Below are 18,259 nucleotides of genomic sequence, written 5' to 3'. Positions count from 1 at the left end.
TAGATATATGACATCTACTTCACCATTAGGAACTAAACATTTACTTCTTATGCTCATAAAATATTCTTTATTTCTATTTCCTCTTCTGTAATGTAATATATTTTAGACTCTTTATTCATTCCATTGTTATAATCTACCATGTTTCTGTTACATTAATTCTTGAGTTCAAAAATGATTAGGCCAAATTATGGAAAGTGGTAACTTAATACTTCCTTGGTGCAAGAGAAGGATTTTTTCAGTTATAATAGACAAGTAACTATATAATTTTAAAAAGTTAATTGTAATTCAATTACTCTGCAGAATGTGAACATCAATAACACTAATATGTGAGTTTATACTTCCAAGAAACAGAAGAAAAATAATATTTTGCACGGACAAGTAGAAATTTGGTTTTAGGATCACATAATCAGGACTCCTCCCAAAGATGACTGCTGAATGATAGGAATTTTTCTTTTTCTTTTTCTTTTTTTTTGTCAACAATCTGCTGATTTTGCTTCCAAAGTTGGTTCTCTGGCAGTTTTGTTCCCTGGATTTGAATGGAAATGGGTGTTGGTCTTACCTGATACACCCCTTTTCTGATGGGAAGGAGTGACTCCAGGCATGGGTACCACTCTGTCTTCTGGCTCTATGGACAGGGTTCAAACTTAAGAGACGCCCCCTTTGTAGACCTCCCACTTTCAACGATGTTCGACGAGGGTTCCGAATACTGTACCTGTAACAACACCCCACGAACACCTCCCTGACCAGACCCTTTCATTAGGGTGGGGCTGGAGTCACTCCTTCCCATCAGAAAAGGGGTGTATCAGGTAAGACCAACACCCATTTTCCTGTATGAGAAGGAGTGACTCCAGGCATGGGACTTACCCAAGCTGTCAGTCCTCATGGGTGGGAAGCCGTCTGGTCATCTCCTTCAGGCGTCTCTACCACACGTTGTAGTACTCTCCGACCAAAGACCGCCTTGGCCGATGCATATGCGTCAATCCGATAATGACATATAAAAGGTGACGGAGTCGACCAGGTCGCTGCCCTGCAAATCTCCTCCACCGACGCTTGTGTGGCCCATGCAGCCGATGTGGCCGCACTCCTTGTTGAATGTGCTGTAATAGCCTTAGGCCTTAGTAAAGCCTGAGCCTCGTAAGCTTTGACTATGGTGGCTCTGAGTAACCTGCCCACCGCCGAAGCGGAAAGCTTCTGTCCCATGGGGGATGGTTGGAATGACACAAAAAGTGCCTCTGTCCGTCGGAAAACCCTAGTCCTTTTGATGTAAACCCTCAGAGCCCATCTGACGTCCAGAGTGTGCCACACACGTTCCTTTGTGTGTGATGGATTAGGACAAAAATCCGGAAGAACCAACTCCTGGGCCCGGTGGAACCAGTGAGTTGACCTTCGGCACAAAGGTTGGGTCCAAATGCAAAACCGGAGTGGAATACACACAAGTCTTCTCACACCGAGAGTGCAGGCAGTTCCAAAATCCTGCGGGCCAATTTGATGGCTACCAAAACCAGCGTCTTGTAAGTCAAAAAACTGATGTGAACTGTCCTAATCAGTTCAAAGGGAGCCTTGCAAAGTGCCTGCAAAACCTTCTGAAGGTCCCAGGTGGGATAACAGTGAACCACTGCTGGTCTCAGGTTGGTCGCCCCCCTCAAAAACCTCTTTACCTCTGGGTCCTTTGTCACCGACCGCCTACCCGCAGAACCTAACACTGACGCTATCGCTGCCACCTGCCTACGTAACGTCCCTGGTGCCTGCCTACGTAACGTCCCTGGTGCCAGCCCTTTCTTCAACCCAGCCTGTAAAAACTGCAACAACTGTGGAACCTTTACTTTGGTTGGCTGAATGCTCCTACCAGTGCACCAAATCACAAAGGTTCTCCAAGTGGAGTCATAAATTCGTGTAGTAGACGGTCGTCTAGCCGCCTGCATTGTCGTTATCACATCTGAGGGAAATTTCCGTCTTTCTAGCAGTCTCCGCTCAACAGCCACGCGGTCAAGTGCAACCACTGGGGACCCGGGTGATGAACCGGTCCCTGACTGAGAGACACCCTGTCAGGTGGAATCCTCCATGGTGCGGCGACTGACAGACGTACCAGATCCGCAAACCAAGGCCTTCTGGGCCAGTATGGTGCCACCAGAATGACCTGTGCCCTGGTCTGCAGAATCCGACCAATTACCCGAGGAAGGATAGCCATCGGAGGGAAGGCATATAGTAGACCCCTGTGCCAAGGAAGACGGAGAGCGTTTACCCCTTCCGCCCCTGGCGCTGGGGACCTGGAGAAATACCAAGGAAGTTGATGGTTCGCTGGAGATGCGAAGAGATCGATGACCGGCTGTCCGAATCGCCTCACGATCTCTTTGAATAACTCCGGATCCAGTCTCCATTCTGCAGGATCCAGAGGTGCCCTGCTCAACCAATCTCCTCTGACATTGTCTATCCCGGCAATGTGTTCCGCCCTGATGGAAATCACATTGCGCTCGGCCCAGCGACAAAGGCGATCCACCTCCGCCATAAGCCACCTAGATCAAGTGCCTCCCTGCCTGTTGATGTGGGCCTTCACCATGATGTTGTCTGTCAGGAGAAGCACATGTCGATCCCTCAAACAGTACCTGAAATGTCTGAGCGCTAACCTGGCTGCTCTCAGCTCCAGCCAATTTATGCTCCTCTTTGTCTCCCCCCTTGACCAAGAGCCCTGGATCACCTGGTCCTGACAATGAGCCCCCCAGCCTATCAGACTGGCGTCTGTTGTCACCGTGATGCGGTCCTGTTCCAAAAAATGGCAGCCCTTTTCCATGTTCCTGGACTTCCACCAGCGTAGAGACATTAGAACGTCTCCCGGGACCCTGACCTTGAACTGCAACATGTCCCTGCCTGACCTCTGAAACGGTAACATGAACCATTGTAGAGGCCTTGCATGAAACCTTGTCCACGGGACCACCTTTATGCAGGAAATCATCTTGCCCAGCAGAGATGAGAGTAACGCAAGCGGAACTGTCCTCTGTGAGCGAATCTGAACTACCAGGTCCTTGATGCTCTGAAGTCTGTCTGGGGACAAGAAAACTTGACCCTTCAGCGTATCTATTACTGCCCCTAAATGCAACAGCTAGTTCGTGGGAATGACGTGACTCTTTCCCATGTTTATGGAGAAACCATGAGTCTGCAGCCAAAGTATTGTCTCTCTCAAATCTTCTATTGCTTGTCTGTGAGAGACTGACTGCACCAAAATATCGTCCAGGTAGGCCTGAATCCGTATTGGACGAGCCCTGAGAAGCGCTCCTAACGCCGCCAGGATCTTCGTAAAAACCCTGGGGGCCGAGGCAAGGCCAAATGGAAGCGCTCGGTACTGCAAATGCTTGCCGTCGTAAAAGAACCTCAGGAACCTCCTGTGCTTCCGATTTATCGGAACATGAAGGTATGCCTCCGTAAGGTCTATGGAGGTCAAGAAGTCCCCCTTCCGGACATTCGTAAGGATTGACTGCAGGGAATGCATCTTGAACCTCCGATACTTCACATACCTGTTAATCCTTTCAGGTTGAGAATTGGTCGCAGCCCCCCCGAGGCCTTCTGGATGACGAACAACATTGAGTAATAACTGCCCCATTGTTTGTGAACTGGAACGGGCTCCACCGCTCCGATATTCAGCAAGTGCTGAACTGCACTGTCCATGATCTCTCTTTTTGCCGCATCTCGAGACCTGGGACATCGAAATAAGACCGTCGGAGGGGGTGCAAGAAATTCTAGTGAGAGACCTGATGAAATGGTCTCCCTTATCCATAGATCGGAGGTGGCTTTCTCCCACTGGTCGGCGAACAGCCCTAAACGGCCACCAATGGGAGCCTGAAGCCTGCCGTCAGCGGTGTCTACGGAAGGAGCGGTTGCCCCTCCCCCGAAAAGGACGCCGTGACTGACCGCGGGACCTGCCTTTGTCAGAGGACCCCTCCTCTGAGTGATGATAGTGGCCCCACTGACCTCCCTGTGTTTGAAAACCTCTTTGATATCTGCCAAAGGCCGACCCCCAATAGGGACGAAAATAAGACTTCCGAAAGGAGGGGGGAAACCTGGTATCCCCTCTCCTTGACAAGGCTGTCAACACCTTCTTCTTCCCCTTAGTTTCTGTCAACACGGGCTCCAAAGCCTCACCAAACAACTTTGCACCTTTAAATGGCACAGAGGCCAATTGCCATCTGCGCTTTGTGTCTGCCTGCCAATTTTTTTAACCAAAGAAACCTCTGTGCTATGACCGAGGACGCAATCGACTTTGCCATATATTTTGCGGAGGACCTAGTGGCATCCGCTGTGTATTCCACAGCTGCCACTATCTTGTTGAAATCCTGATGAGTCCTCAGATCGGTCACCGGCACTTTCTCCTGCATTTGTTTAAGCCACAGGAGGATGGCCCTGCTGAAGAAGGATGCAGCTGTGGCTGCCCCTATACCCCAGGCCGCCGCCTGATGCGTCTTCGTGAGGGCCTGCTCCAACTTCCGATCCTCTGGCTTCAAAACTTCCTCAGGTTCAACCAAAGTGGCCGAAGAGGAAGCCAGGGCCAAAACCGGGTCATCCACCTCAGGCACTCTCAGGAGTTCCATCAGGTCAGAAGCCGTGTTAAAAAACCGTCTCTCAAGGGATGACATGTTCGGTAATGCGGCACGGGGCTTCCCACTGCTTCTTAATCATATCTAGAAATAATTGAGGGGCAGGAACTGTCTCCGTCTCCACCGTTGGTTCAGAAAAAAGCATGTCTGCAGGGTCCTGCTCTGGACAGGCGCCTTGTTCCCCTAGGAGTCCCTGTTTAGTAACCGCCTTAGCTATACTCAACAAGGCCTTAAAAAGATGAGGCCTGAACAGCCCTTTAAACATGGGCTGCTCCGGTAAAAAACCTTCCTCCTCAGACAATTCCTGGTCCCATTGTTCATCCTCCATGGATGGGGAACTCTCCGCCTCTGATGGCGAATCAGAGCTGTCAGAACGCGACCCCATGTGTCCGTTCACTGGTTCTGTTTCTATCTGATCCCTATCCTGTGACTGGGCTTCCGCCCCGAGAACAGATTGTGCAGCTGCTTCTGAACTGCCACTCCTTGTCTTATGACAACGGCTCTTCGAGCCTTCAGTGGCAGCTCTCTGAGGTTGAGAAGCATCAGTGACCTCCATCTGGTCACTAAGTGAGGCATCCGACGCCATATTTCTAGAACACATATAGAAATAAAATTACATATAAGTAAGCACCTTTTATAATTCCATGAATTTAATTTTTATTGTTTTTTTTTTATTATTATTATTATCATCATCATTATCATTATCATTATTATCATTATTATCATCATTATCAGCTAAATCAGGCCTCTTCACTTCTTTACTCCAAAGGCCTATGCGGTACTGGAGGGCCGATCACCGAAACCCCATGACAGCCTCTTTTCTCTTTCTTCAGTTCAATTTTTTTGTATTATTATTATTATTATTATTATTGTTGTTGTTGTTGTTGTTGTTGTTATCATAACAAATTCTATATAATACATATAAATGTCAATGTACAAGCCTCAATAACCAGTTACCATCTTTAGAACTCAGCAGCATTACAAGGGTTAATTCCCTAAACTGTTGGTCCTTTCCCTCTGCAGGTCAGAATGCCTGCTCAAAACTCCCAAGCCATGCAGCCTGGAAATGGCTGCTTCAGGCTAAATCAGGCCTCTTCTTTAATCCAAAGGCCTATGCTGTACTGGAGGGCCGATCACCGAAACCCCATGACAGCCTCTTTTCTCTTTCTTCAGTTCAATTTTTATTTTTTATTTATTTTTATTTTTATTTATTTTTTTTATTTTATTTTATTTTTGGTATTATTATTATTTAATTTTATTGTTTTTATTATTATTATTGTTTTTATTATTATTATTCTCATTCTCATTATTATCATTATTATCATCATTATCAGCTAAATCAGGCCTCTTCACTTCTTTACTCCAAAGGCCTATGCTGTACTGGAGGGCCGATCACCGAAACCCCATGACAGCCTCTTTTCTTTTTCTTCAGTTCAATTTTTTTTTTGTATTATTATTATTATTATTTTATTATTGTTATCATAACAAATTCTATGTAATACATATAAATGTCAATGTACAAGCCTCAATAACCAGTTACCATCTTTAGAACTCAGCAGCATTACAAGGGTTAATTCCCTAAACTGTTGGTCCTTTCCCTCTGCAGGTCAGAATGCCTGCTCAAAACTCCCAAGCCATGCAGCCTGGAAACGGCTGCCTCAGGCTAAATCAGGCCTCTTCACTTCTTTACTCCAAAGGCCTATGCTGTACTGGAGGGCCGATCACCGAAACCCCATGACAGCCTCTTTTCTCTTTCTTCAGCTCAATTTTTATTTTTTTTATTTTTTTTTATTTTTTTATTTTATTTTATTTTATTTTTATTTTTTGGTATTATTATTATTTAATCTTTATTTGCTTATTTATTCTTTATTATTATTATTATTATCATATTATTCCTGTTTATTTTCCATATATATATATATATATATATATAGATATATAGATATAGATATAGATATCTCATTCATGTATTTATTTTCATCATCTTCTCTATACATATAAGGTCAGCCAGCTCCCAAAATGGCCACCACCCTGGCTAGCCCCATGTGGCTTCCAACATGGTGCTCAAGAGCTTGTTCCTTCCTGTGCCTTCCCCACATATGGTGGGTATTCCAGCAAAGGCACCTGAAATCCGGAGCTTAAAATAGCAGCACAAACAAAAAATAAATAAATTGGAGGCAATGTGTTCTCAAACTTCCCCCGCTGCTCTGATTCTCCCCCAAAGGAGTAACCATGTGGAATCAGCAGCTTGATTTAAATCTCCCGGTACTCACACCATGTGCTCCCGGTACAAACAAGTTAAAATGGAGACAAACAAAATAAACTTTCCCTGCAGCTCCAAATAATAGTTTCCCCCGCTGCTCTCCACACACACACACACACACTTTAACGATCCTCAGCCTTGTAATTAAACTCATCAAACACTTAAATAAGGTTCGCTCATTCCACTCAGCTTCTACATTTTCATAGAGGCTCCAAGAAAACTCATATTAATAAAAAACCTCAAACGCCTAAACAAAGATAGCTCATTTACTTACTCAGTTGATGCCATTTCAAAGAGAAAAGCACACATTTTCAAACTTCAACTCCTGCTAAATCCAAACACACAGGAGTAAACCCAGATAATGTCCTCATGAGCTCAGGACAGAGTTGAAAGTGGGAGGTCTACAAAGGGGGCGTCTCTTAAGTTTGAACCCTGTCCATAGAGCCAGAAGACAGAGTGGTACCCATGCCTGGAGTCACTCCTTCTCATACAGGAAAACACAAGAATGACCAAAGATGGTTTTTTGATAGATGTGGGCCCACCTGAGAAAGGGAGGCTTGAAGATTCCAGTTCTGAGGGGGGTATTGCTAGGAAAGTCATTAGTCATCCATCTTCTCTCAGCAGTTCATTTTCTTAAGCATGCATGGATTTTAACTTCACTCTTTTACTTTTTTGCTTCATTTTGTTTTTTATATTTAAAAGTTGACTGCCTGGCTGTATGCTGACCTATTTTAATTCTCTGCTGGACTTTTATCTGTTTTTTTCCTTTTGATTTATATTATTGTTTTGAATAATTTTTGTTTTTTTCATAAAGAAACACAGCATGTTCTTTGATAGTGAAAGTACTTTTATTTGATTTATATCTGTATCGTACTCTCACCACAAGGATTTGCATTTTAGTAATTTGCAAAATATTTGGAGCTTATTATTTTAAGTTTTCTTTTAACTTTGAATTGAAACAGCTGTTATCGGCTGCAGATGCCTTCCAGCAGACACCTGAAGGGAAAATAGAGGCCGGGGCGATGCATGTGAATGGTGGCAAGCGGCCACAGAAGATGTGGGGCAGCAGTGTCACCACTATAAAGTGAGTCAATAATTAGAACCCTCCAAAAAGAAGGTCTAGCTGTTTTTTTAGGGGTCAAAAGAAAATAGACCCGGTCTTCTTTTTGGAGAAACAAGGTTTATTAACAGAAAATTTTGAAAATTTAATCTTACCTTTTTTTATTATTATTGTTCTTATTAGCTATTTTGTCATTACCGTATTTTTAGGTGAAAAATCTGGGTGCATCTTATACATCGAATGTAGCCCCACCCACTTACTGCCCCCCACCGTTTGGAGGTTGTCGGCCTCTGTGTATTGCACAGCCGCACGTCCTCATGAAAACAGTCTTGCATCTGCCGCGGCGCTTCAAAGGCTGAACAGCACTGTAGGTGGCTAGTAGACCGGAGACTCTATTTTCAAAGAAGGTAGACTAGTGCGCTCCCAAAAAAGGCAATGAGTAGACTGGTGCCTCTATTTTTAAAGAAGATAGACTGGTGCGCTCCAAAAAAAAGACAAGTAGACCAGTATGGCTCTGCTAGGCAGAATTCTATTTTTCTTGTTTTCCTCTCCCAAAATTAAGGTGCGTCTTATACTCCAGTGTGTCTTATATACCGAAAAATACGGTAATATAATATATAGATGGCAGGTTAATAATTTGCAAATAGATTTAATAGTTTAAAATTTGATGGGGGCTGTTTTGCAAAGGGTAGGTCACTAATATTGTAGTAATATATTAATCAGTATTCAACTGGGGGAGATAATATATATATATGTGATAATGAAGTTTTATTCCTTTTAATTCTTGTTTATTTTTATTTTATTTTTTTGAGTTTTGTATTTTAACTTTTTTGGAATAAAAATAAGGATAGAGCCAAAAAACCCCAAGAAAGTAGGTTTCAGAAAAGAATTATGGACCAGCCTACAGGTTTTGTATTAATTCGGATATTGTAAGGGATTTTTATGTTAATAAAAGATACTTTCATTGAGTAGATTAAAGAATTTGGACTCCAATGAAAAACCCAGTTAGTTGCTGGCACACCGTTTAAAGCAACAAAATCAATCAAGGTTAATTTCTGAAATAGTCGGTGACAATGGCTAGATTATGTTTGATTCTGATGTCATCAATCAAAAATAGTTAATTTTCTGTAAATCAACATATAGTTTGGATGATAAAAAGGACTGATATGAAGCTGATAAACTGTTGAATCTTTTAAGAAGGATAAACATCCAATATTAATTTATAAAGCACATATAAAGTGATTCTAAACCAAATAAAGATCCTAAATTTTGTAATAATTACAAACCTATTTCAGTAAACGATGTTGATACGAAGATCTTAATTACTATTATTATATTATCTTACCACATATAATTCACCTCCCAGTTGAAGTTTATCAAAATTCATCAGGTTTCAGACAATGATTATTACATGACCATTGTTATTAATGTTGTTAATGTTAAGTTCTGATTCTATTTTTAAGTGTTCTTCAATATTTCCAATGCTCACTCTGGACATATTCATCAGATTTATGTATTCTTATCCTTTGATTAAAATGTTTAATTTCATCTAGTGTCAATTTTTAAATTCCTTAGGTCCTACAGAAAGGATTTTATTATTTTCTCTTTTACTTCTCTTGGATTTTAAAATACATAAAAATAGTTAAGAAAAAAGTTGGTTTTTGTGATTATGGATTATATTAAATATTTGTAACTTTATATACCTGAAAATATTTGGAACATCTGGAAATAAAGTGCAATTAAAACTCAGGCATTCTTAAGAAAAATGAGCAGATGCAGGGAAGAGATGGTACGAAATTGCTCCTTACCAAGAATTGCGCCCATTAAAATTTCCTCTTCTCCATAGGTGAATGCTCATATAAAGGTCGTCTTGGGTTCTTCCTAGTCTCCCCTTCAAAAAGCAGGGAGCAGAGCCACCAAATAATCAGGTTTGGTGGTAAAATCAGCTGTTTGTGGGCGGAAGACAAAGAATCATCTGTCATTCAGCGCACCATTTGGAGGAGGGAGTTTGTATTTTTTGATAGCTACCCTATGACTTGATTTTCCGTAATTAAGAGGCCGCCTAGACATAGCAAGCTATATTGAGATGAAGAGTTAAAATAAAAATTGCTTGAGAAGACACCAGAATTACTTTTCCTACATCACACAGTATGAAAAAAGGGCAAGATTTAATTTTTCTCCATCTGCATCAGATTACATTCTAAATGTAATCTTCAGAAGACATATACAATTATTCCTTTTTTCAGATTATTCTTGGCATAATTTCAGAACTCTTGAGACCTTCACGGCAATTTGGGAAAGGGTGGCTCCAGAATTTAATGCTAACCTTGCAAAATAAATTGTACCTATATATTGAAAAAGAATAAAGTATTCCTCAAGCAGGAATATTCATGTGAATATTTGATGCAGGATGAATTACTGTTCCTATTATCTCAAGCAGATGGTAGGACTGTGGTTCAAGACAATGGATTCAAGAGCCTAAACCTGATATCTATGGGCCTCTGTGGCTCAGGCTGCTAATGCAATCTGTTATTAACAGCAGCAGCCTGCAATTACTGCAGGTTCTAGTCCCACCAGGCCCAAGGTTGACTCAGCCTTCCATCCTTTATAAGGTAGGTAAAATGAGGACCCAGATTGTTGGGGGCAATAAGTTGACTTTGTATATAAATATACAAATAGAATGAAGACTATTGCTAACATAGTGTAAGCCGCCCTGAGTCTTCGGAGAAGGGTGGGATATAAATGTAAATAATAAAATAAAATAATAATAGGACAGAGCAGAAATACCAGCAACTGGTAAGACTATTTCAATGCAGTGTAGCATGAAAATTCCATTCGAAAAATTGGAGATTGCGGATATTATGGCATGTTTAGAACGAATATTTTTCAATGTTTTTTTTAAAAAAACAAGGCTGAGATCATGGTTATTATGACAGGAGAAGCAGTAACATCTTTCATTAACCGATCCTTATATTAGTCCATCACTGCATCTAGATACCAGTTCACAATCTATAAAGATTCTCCTGACCCAAAGGATTCAAATGAATAGAATGTTATCCATATACTAGTAAAACTATATATCATATCTTAATAATTATGATATAAAATTAAATATTTATTATTAAATATTACCAGGAATAGAAGTTAAATTGCCATGGGATCAAGTCACCCAATCATAAACTCTGAATATGACTCTTAAATACATTGCTTCAAACCAATACACATTCAAACCAAAGAATCAGACCAGATAGTTTCTTTCTTCACAAAACTCACCTTTCAAAACAACTAAGATATATTAAGTCCCATAACTATGAACAAAGATTGGAATGAGTGCACAACTGCCACTCTGTTAGATTCCTGCCCTAGCATAAGATTATTAGTAACTAGTTATAGTATAGTTAAGATTGAATACACATCTATTCTCACGCACAAAAAGTTTTAAAGTATTAAGGAAAATACTATATTCTGCTCACCATATCTTTCTTATTTTTGCTCAACTCTGACTTTAGATTTTTAATCCTGATGCTATATTGTTTCTCTTGTTGAGATAGACACTGTTGTAAGGCTTCTTTCTCTAAGAGAAGTTTATTCAGCTCTTGATTCTCTGTAGAATATTTCTGTTGACCTGCTGGCAGAGATTTCTGAACTGCAGACAAAACCATTTCCGCTTGAGCTGGGATGTAAAGAAATTTATCTAAGTTTATAACTAGCAAGAACAGAAAATTAAACAAAACAACAACAACAAGTGCCTTCATAAAATACTGGATGCTAGAAAATTCATTTTACGATTCTGTTGGATTGTTATAGATAGCGTGTCTTGCAGACATATTTACATTCCATTGTATATTATTCCAGCTAATAATAGGTCTGAGTTTTGATCAGTGTCACTTTACAATCAGTAAGCTAAAGTTAAGGATTGCAAGATCGATCAAGATCGTTTGATAATAAGTTAGTATCATACTATTATTTTCCAGGAAAAAGTTGGGCACTCTTTTATTAGCATTCTGCACTTGCATATCTGAAGAAATAAATGTAGGTAAAGAAAAACATTTAGACTACAAAAAAACCCCATAGGTAATCAAGGCTACCTAGGTCCAGACTGAGTAATGAGCCACTAGTTCCACAGTTGAGAAACAGAAGGGGTGCTGAATCAGGGGTACTATTCAGCAGCTTCTGACAGGTTCTAGAGAACCAGTAGCAGAAATTTTGAATAGTTCGGAGAACTGGCAAATACCACTTCTGGCTGGCCACAAAGTGTGGTGGGAATGGGGATTTTGCAGTATCCTTCCCCTGGAGTGGGGTGGGAAAGATTTTGCAGTATCTTTCCCCTGCCATGCCCACCAAGCCATGCCCACAAAACCGGTAGTAAAAAAAATTGAATTTCACCACTATGCTGAATCATGGTCCTTGGCAGCAGAAGGAGCCTTGCTGATAGAGGACAGCAGCAATTTAAAGAGCACTGTGATGGATGCAGCCAATAAGCCAGAGACCTGGTAAAAAGCCCATCCCAGGCCATCTGGATTAGGAGCCGAATGGACTGAGCCTTCCAGCAGGATACTATGTCTGATCAGGATACAAGACCAGCACTTCTCCAAAATGCTGCACAGTAAGTCTTTCTTTTCCCTTGCCACCAATCTGCTGATGTTCTCTGGCAGTGTTCCTCCCTGGATTTGAATGGGAGCACTTAGGAATGATTCAAAACAGGAGTGGACCTACCTGGGAAGGGGAATCTTGAAGATTCCAGCTCCCCATGGGAAAGGCTGGAAAGTCCCCAGGCAAATCCATCATCCTTTTTAGCAGTTTGTTTTCTAAGGAAGTCTGAGTATTAACTTTCACTTTTTGAATATATTGTTTTATTTTGCTTTTTGTCCTTAAAAGTTCTGGATGTTCCTTTTTGGTTTCCCTTTGATTTATGTTGCTGCTTCGAATATTGTTGAATAACAATAAATAATGTTGTTCTGCTTTCCTCATAAGGAAACATGGCATGTTTTGGGACGGTGAAATGTTTTCACTTGATTTACATTAATATTGGACTTTCACCATAGGATTTTTGCATTTTTTATATTTGCAAAATATTCAGTGTTTTCTTTTGAATTTTTCTTTCAATCTTGGGTTGAAATATCTAGAAATCCTTCTGCTTCAGTGTTCTTTTTCTTTGTTCCTTGATCAAGTTACGCAGAGCAACAAGGTATCACATTACAGGTAAGCAGTAGTAGCTGAAATATGAGACAATACTTTCTGATAACATGTAATTTTTAGTTGCGAGATTTTTTTCAAAGTTTGATGAGATGATAATATTGTGGAAAATACACAGACATGTAGCATTGAATAAGTTAGATTCACAAAAGGACACTGATATGAAAGTTGCCGACCAAAGGGAACTTGGACTGGGGTGGGTTACCTTTACTACCGGTTCACAACAGGAGCATGTCCACACACATGCTTTGCTCGCGCACGTGCTTCTGCGCATGCACAGATTGTCCATGATGATGTCCAAGCGGGTGGGCAGAGCCTCCCACCATTTTTCATACCAAACCAGGAGCAATCCACCACTGATATGGACCCCTTGATTGAAGGGAGAAGTGACAAATTGTTCTTTTCTGGGATAACTGAAGGAGATTGGAGAATGAATTTATTACCCTTAATTCAATACTTAATTGGACATTTGGAATATTTGATAAAAATAGCTACTCTTCTGCATAGGTATCCAGGTTGGATGTCTCAATATTATGAATATGAATTGCCTACTATTATAAAGAATGACAATAAACTGATAAGTGATATTCAACTTGCTGTTATTTGCTGAGCACCTTTGCCTTGAAGGGTGATAATCTCAATTAATTTAGTTGTTAAAAGCAGAAGTAACCAAATCATCAGAGAGGATAATGGAATTCCAACATTCATACCTAAAAAAGTCTCATTGCAATGGAGTGATTTGGAACCATTCCAGTATTTGTCAACCAAGTCAAGTAAACATTGCATGGGTGTTGCTTCATATAAATTTGTATTCATCAGATGGGTTGTTCCTTGAGGTAGAGCCTTAAATGAAACAAATATATCACAATTTATTTAGTATGAACTTTCTTATATACTGAAAGCAGATTAAAATAAAAACTGTGTTGGTAACTAATTATAGTGCATGTAAAAAATTAAGATGCAACTTGCTCCTTCACTTTTTCTGGGGAAAAAAAAACTAAATCTGAAAAAGATGGACATACCGTATTTTTCGGAGTATAAGACGCACCTTAGTTTTTGGGGAGGAAAATAAGAAAAAAGCTGATTGGCAGGTGGATCAGCCTCCCGGAATATCCCCAATCAGCTGTTCCCAGAGGTGAATTTTAGCAACAGGTTCCTTGGTTGTGAGCTCTGTGCCTTGCTTTTTTTTGCTTTTTTTTCTGTCTCTGAAACTCCATTTCAGAAAAAACTTTTTTCTGCCTCTGAAAGTCTCTGAATCTTTGAAACAGAGCTTCAGAAAAAAGACTCTGAAGCTCTGTTTGGGGCTTTTTTTCTGAAGTTCCGTTTGGGGCTTTTTTTCTGAAACTCCATTTCTGATGCTTTTTTTCAGCCTCTGAAACCTCTGTCTGAGAAGCTGGGCGGGGCTATTCAGAGTATAAGATGCAGAGTATAAGACCCAGATTTTCACCCTCTTTTTTTGTAGAAAAAGGTACGACTTATACTCCGAAAAATACAGTAACTTATGAGGAGGGGGCTCACATAAAGTGCATTCTGTATTCCTTCTACTCCATTTCAGATGTAATATATTTGACTAAAGACTATCTTACTTGTACATAAAGACTAGATACTTGTACATAAATTTTGTAGTTTATTCATTGACACTTTGCATACTATTTAAAAACTTCAACTTCAAAATTATCAAGAATTACAGCACTGTATTGTCTAACTCAGGGGTGACAAATTCAAGGCCTGGGGGCCAGATCCAGCCCATGGGGTGCTTAGATCTGGCCCATGGAGTCACCCTAGGAACAGCAAAGGAACAGCCATGGTGCCTTTGCCAGTGAAAATTGAGCCCGGGAGGGCTGCATGCGGCCCTCCTGGGCTCTGTTTTTGGCTGTGATGGCCTCCTGCCATCCTCTGCCAGTGAAAATGGAGCTCGGGGAGCCGCATGTACTCTCCCGAGCTCTGTTTTCACTAACAGAGGGCAGCAGGAGGCTGTCGCAGCTGAATATGGAGCTCTGGAGCCCATTTTCGTTGGCAGAGCTCTTGGGCCACCACAGATGCCTGACACGAGTGATGTCAAGCTGGCCACGGCCACCCGGCCCCTGAGGTCAAACACAATCCTGATACGGCCCGCAATGAAATTGAGTTTGACATCTCTGGTCTAATTCAACCCTCTGTAATACTCTATTATCTAGCCATATTTAATGAACTATTTTTCAAATTATCAGTTTCAAATGGAATCTGAGAAAATGAATTTATAAAGCTAATCATTTTTCAGTTCTCTGGCCAATGGGTTGTACAGATAAATAAGATAAGAAAATATATTAAGAAATATTTTTAAAAAAATGGGAATAATTTTAAATACATTACACAACTATTATGATTTTAGGAATGCTATTCCCAAAATGGGGCATGATAGCTCAGTGATTAAAGATACTGAGCTTGTCAGTTGGAAAGCTAACAGCCTGGGTTCAAGACCAGAGCACCTCAACAGGGTGAGCTCCCGTTACTAGCCCAAGCTCCTGCTAGCAGTTTCAAAGCATGTAAGTGCAAGTAAATAACTGTATACTATTTTGATTGGAAGGTAATAACATTCCATGTGGTTTGGCATATAATAATGCTGGCCACATGACCTTGGAAGCATCTTTCGTTAATGCAAGCTCCCTTGGTTAAGAAAGGGAGCTGAGCACTGCCCCTAGAGTCAGACATGACTGGACAGGGGAAACCTTTACTTTTACCCTTATTTCAAGAACTCAAGAATGCAAAATAATGAAATACATATTTAAACAATCTGTTAAAATATCTATTCAATTAAGAACCTAGTCAATCAAAGCCAGGTTAACATTAAAATCTTGAAACTTTTCCAAAAAGAATTTGTAATAGTGTGGACCATATAGTAATAATAAATTATTATTGCTATAATAAATGATTGCTTATTTGTACCCTATTTGTACCCTTATTTGTACCCTATATGTACCTTATATGTACCCTATGACTATCATTAAGTGTTGTACCTCAGAATTCTTGATGAAGGTATCTTTTCTTTTATGTACATTGAGAGCATATGCACCAAGACAAATTCCTTGTGTGTCCAATCACACTTGGTCAATAAAAAATTCTATTCTATTCTATTCTATTAATAAAATGAAATAATTTATGGGACTATCATTAAAAAGATACAAAATAAAAAATGAATATAGTATTTCTTAAACATAAACTATGCATAAAATTGGCTGCACATTAAGGTAAGATTATTTATTCCAAAAAGTAAGTTAGTTTCTCCCAGGTATTTTTTAGTTTTTAAATAAGAATTTAAATAACTAGTCATTTTCTGCAGAAAAAGGATGAATTATGACCACTCTGAAGATGGTATCCAATTCTGGGATGTCACTACATGGCCTGCAGGGATGCTGGAGGTACAATACAAGCTAATACAAGCTCAGGAGAATTAGAGATCAATAGAAGGTAAGTGAGTCATGTGTGATGGGGAGGAAGTTATGGGACCCAAGTAGGCCCAAGTCTTGTAAGGATCCAGCAGATGGGAAAGCAAGCCAAAGGCCTGTAAGGACCCTGGAGATGGGAAGTGGAGCACAAGGTACCTCAACTGATGGGGGAGGCTCTGAAAGGTCCAGGCCAGTTGGGTTTGGGCCTGCACTAGTCCTTTTTGACATCCCCTACTCTGAGGCAACCCATGTTCCATTTAATGATTGCTCAGTTGCTTAACTACTTTGGGAAGAACAAGAGCGGAGGTCATGTGAAGCGATCATGTAGGTGCATTACTTAATAATCATCATGATTTGTGACCATAATATTATGGTCACAATAATATTGTGTAGATAGGTTCCATTATGGTTGTAAGTTGAGATCTACCTGTATTTGAAATAATCAGGTATTTGTGATGATGATCTTCACCTGTATTTTCCATATAATATCTTGATTCCTTCAGTTTTCACTATTTTCCCCATTTGATGGTAAGCATAACACATTTGTCCAGCCCAAATTCCATTGCAATATCTTGGCTGTATATACAGAAAAGCAACAATACTATTTCAGATGGTGTTTTTTCACACAGCTTCAAGTTGTCCATGTAACAGGGTCCTTGAGTGGCTCAGACTGCTAAGACAGTCTGTTATTAACAGCAGCTGCTTGCAATTACTGCAGGTTCAAGCCCCACCAGGCCCAAGGTTGACTCAGCCTTCCATCCTTTATAAGGTAGGTAAAATGAGGACCCAGATTGTTGGGGGCAATAAGTTGACTTTGTATATAATATACAAATGGATGAAGACTATTGCTCGACATAGTGTAAGCCGCCCTGAGTCTTCAGAGAAGGGCGGGATATAAATGCAAATAAAAAAATAAAAAAAATAAAAAATAAATTTAGTGGGTAATTTGGCAGTGTTCATGATGTTTATAGCCATGACCCAAGTATTGTTGACAGAGGGATCAGTGTAATGACAAACAAAGTACTGATGAAATCTTTCTGAAAGATTTCTGTCTTGACATTAACCTGTCCAAATCTATTGCCATTGGCTAGCAACCATGTCTTTCATTACATCATTGATATTTGCACAAAGTTTTTGAAGTTTCTGTACTGTACTGGCAACATGGAGCACATGGAAGTTATTTCTAGGTACTTTTCTCAACCAACAAATGTTCTGTCTTACACATTGGCAGAAAGAATCAGAACACAAAATACAAGCTAGGTAGACATGACCTTGTAGATGACCCTCTCTCTGTCAAAGACCTTGGAGTTCTCATATCAAATGATCTAAGTACCAAAGCCCACTGCAACTACATCGCCAAAAAAGGCCTTAAGAGTTGTAAACCTAATCTTGCGTAGCTTCTTCTCCAGTAAGATTACACTACTAACCAGAGCATACAAAACATTTGCTGGACCAATTCTTGATTACAGCTCATCTGTCTGGAACCCACACTGCATATCGGACAATTGAGCGTGTCCAGAAATATTTCACAAGAAGAGTCCTCCTCTCCTCTGATCGCAACAAAATACCTTATGCCACCAGACTTGAAATTCTGGGTTTAGAAAATTTAGAACTACGCCGCCTTCAGTATGACCTGAGCTTAGCTCATAAAATCATCTGCTACAATGTCCTTCCTGTCAATGACTACTTCAGCGTCAACTACAACAATACATGAGCACACAATAGATTC

At 40.4% G+C, this 18,259-nt stretch overlaps 1 protein-coding gene across 1 annotated transcript in view; it reads right to left on the bottom strand.

Moving 5' to 3' along the window:
* CEP72 (centrosomal protein 72) overlaps positions 1-18,259 on the bottom strand; it is a 67,017-nt gene that overhangs the window by 14,268 nt on the left and 34,490 nt on the right. Inside the window, exons 11-12 of the mRNA XM_058182704.1 lie at positions 13,816-13,948; positions 11,383-11,582 (exon numbers count right to left, since the gene is read on the bottom strand). Coding sequence (XP_058038687.1) covers positions 11,383-11,582; positions 13,816-13,948 — 333 coding nt within the window. The remainder of the gene's footprint in view (positions 1-11,382; positions 11,583-13,815; positions 13,949-18,259) is intronic.

Source organism: Ahaetulla prasina, chromosome 4 (genome assembly GCF_028640845.1).
Source record: "Ahaetulla prasina isolate Xishuangbanna chromosome 4, ASM2864084v1, whole genome shotgun sequence".
Lineage (NCBI taxonomy): Eukaryota > Metazoa > Chordata > Lepidosauria > Squamata > Colubridae > Ahaetulla > Ahaetulla prasina.
This window is presented reverse-complemented; position numbering and strand designations above follow the sequence as displayed.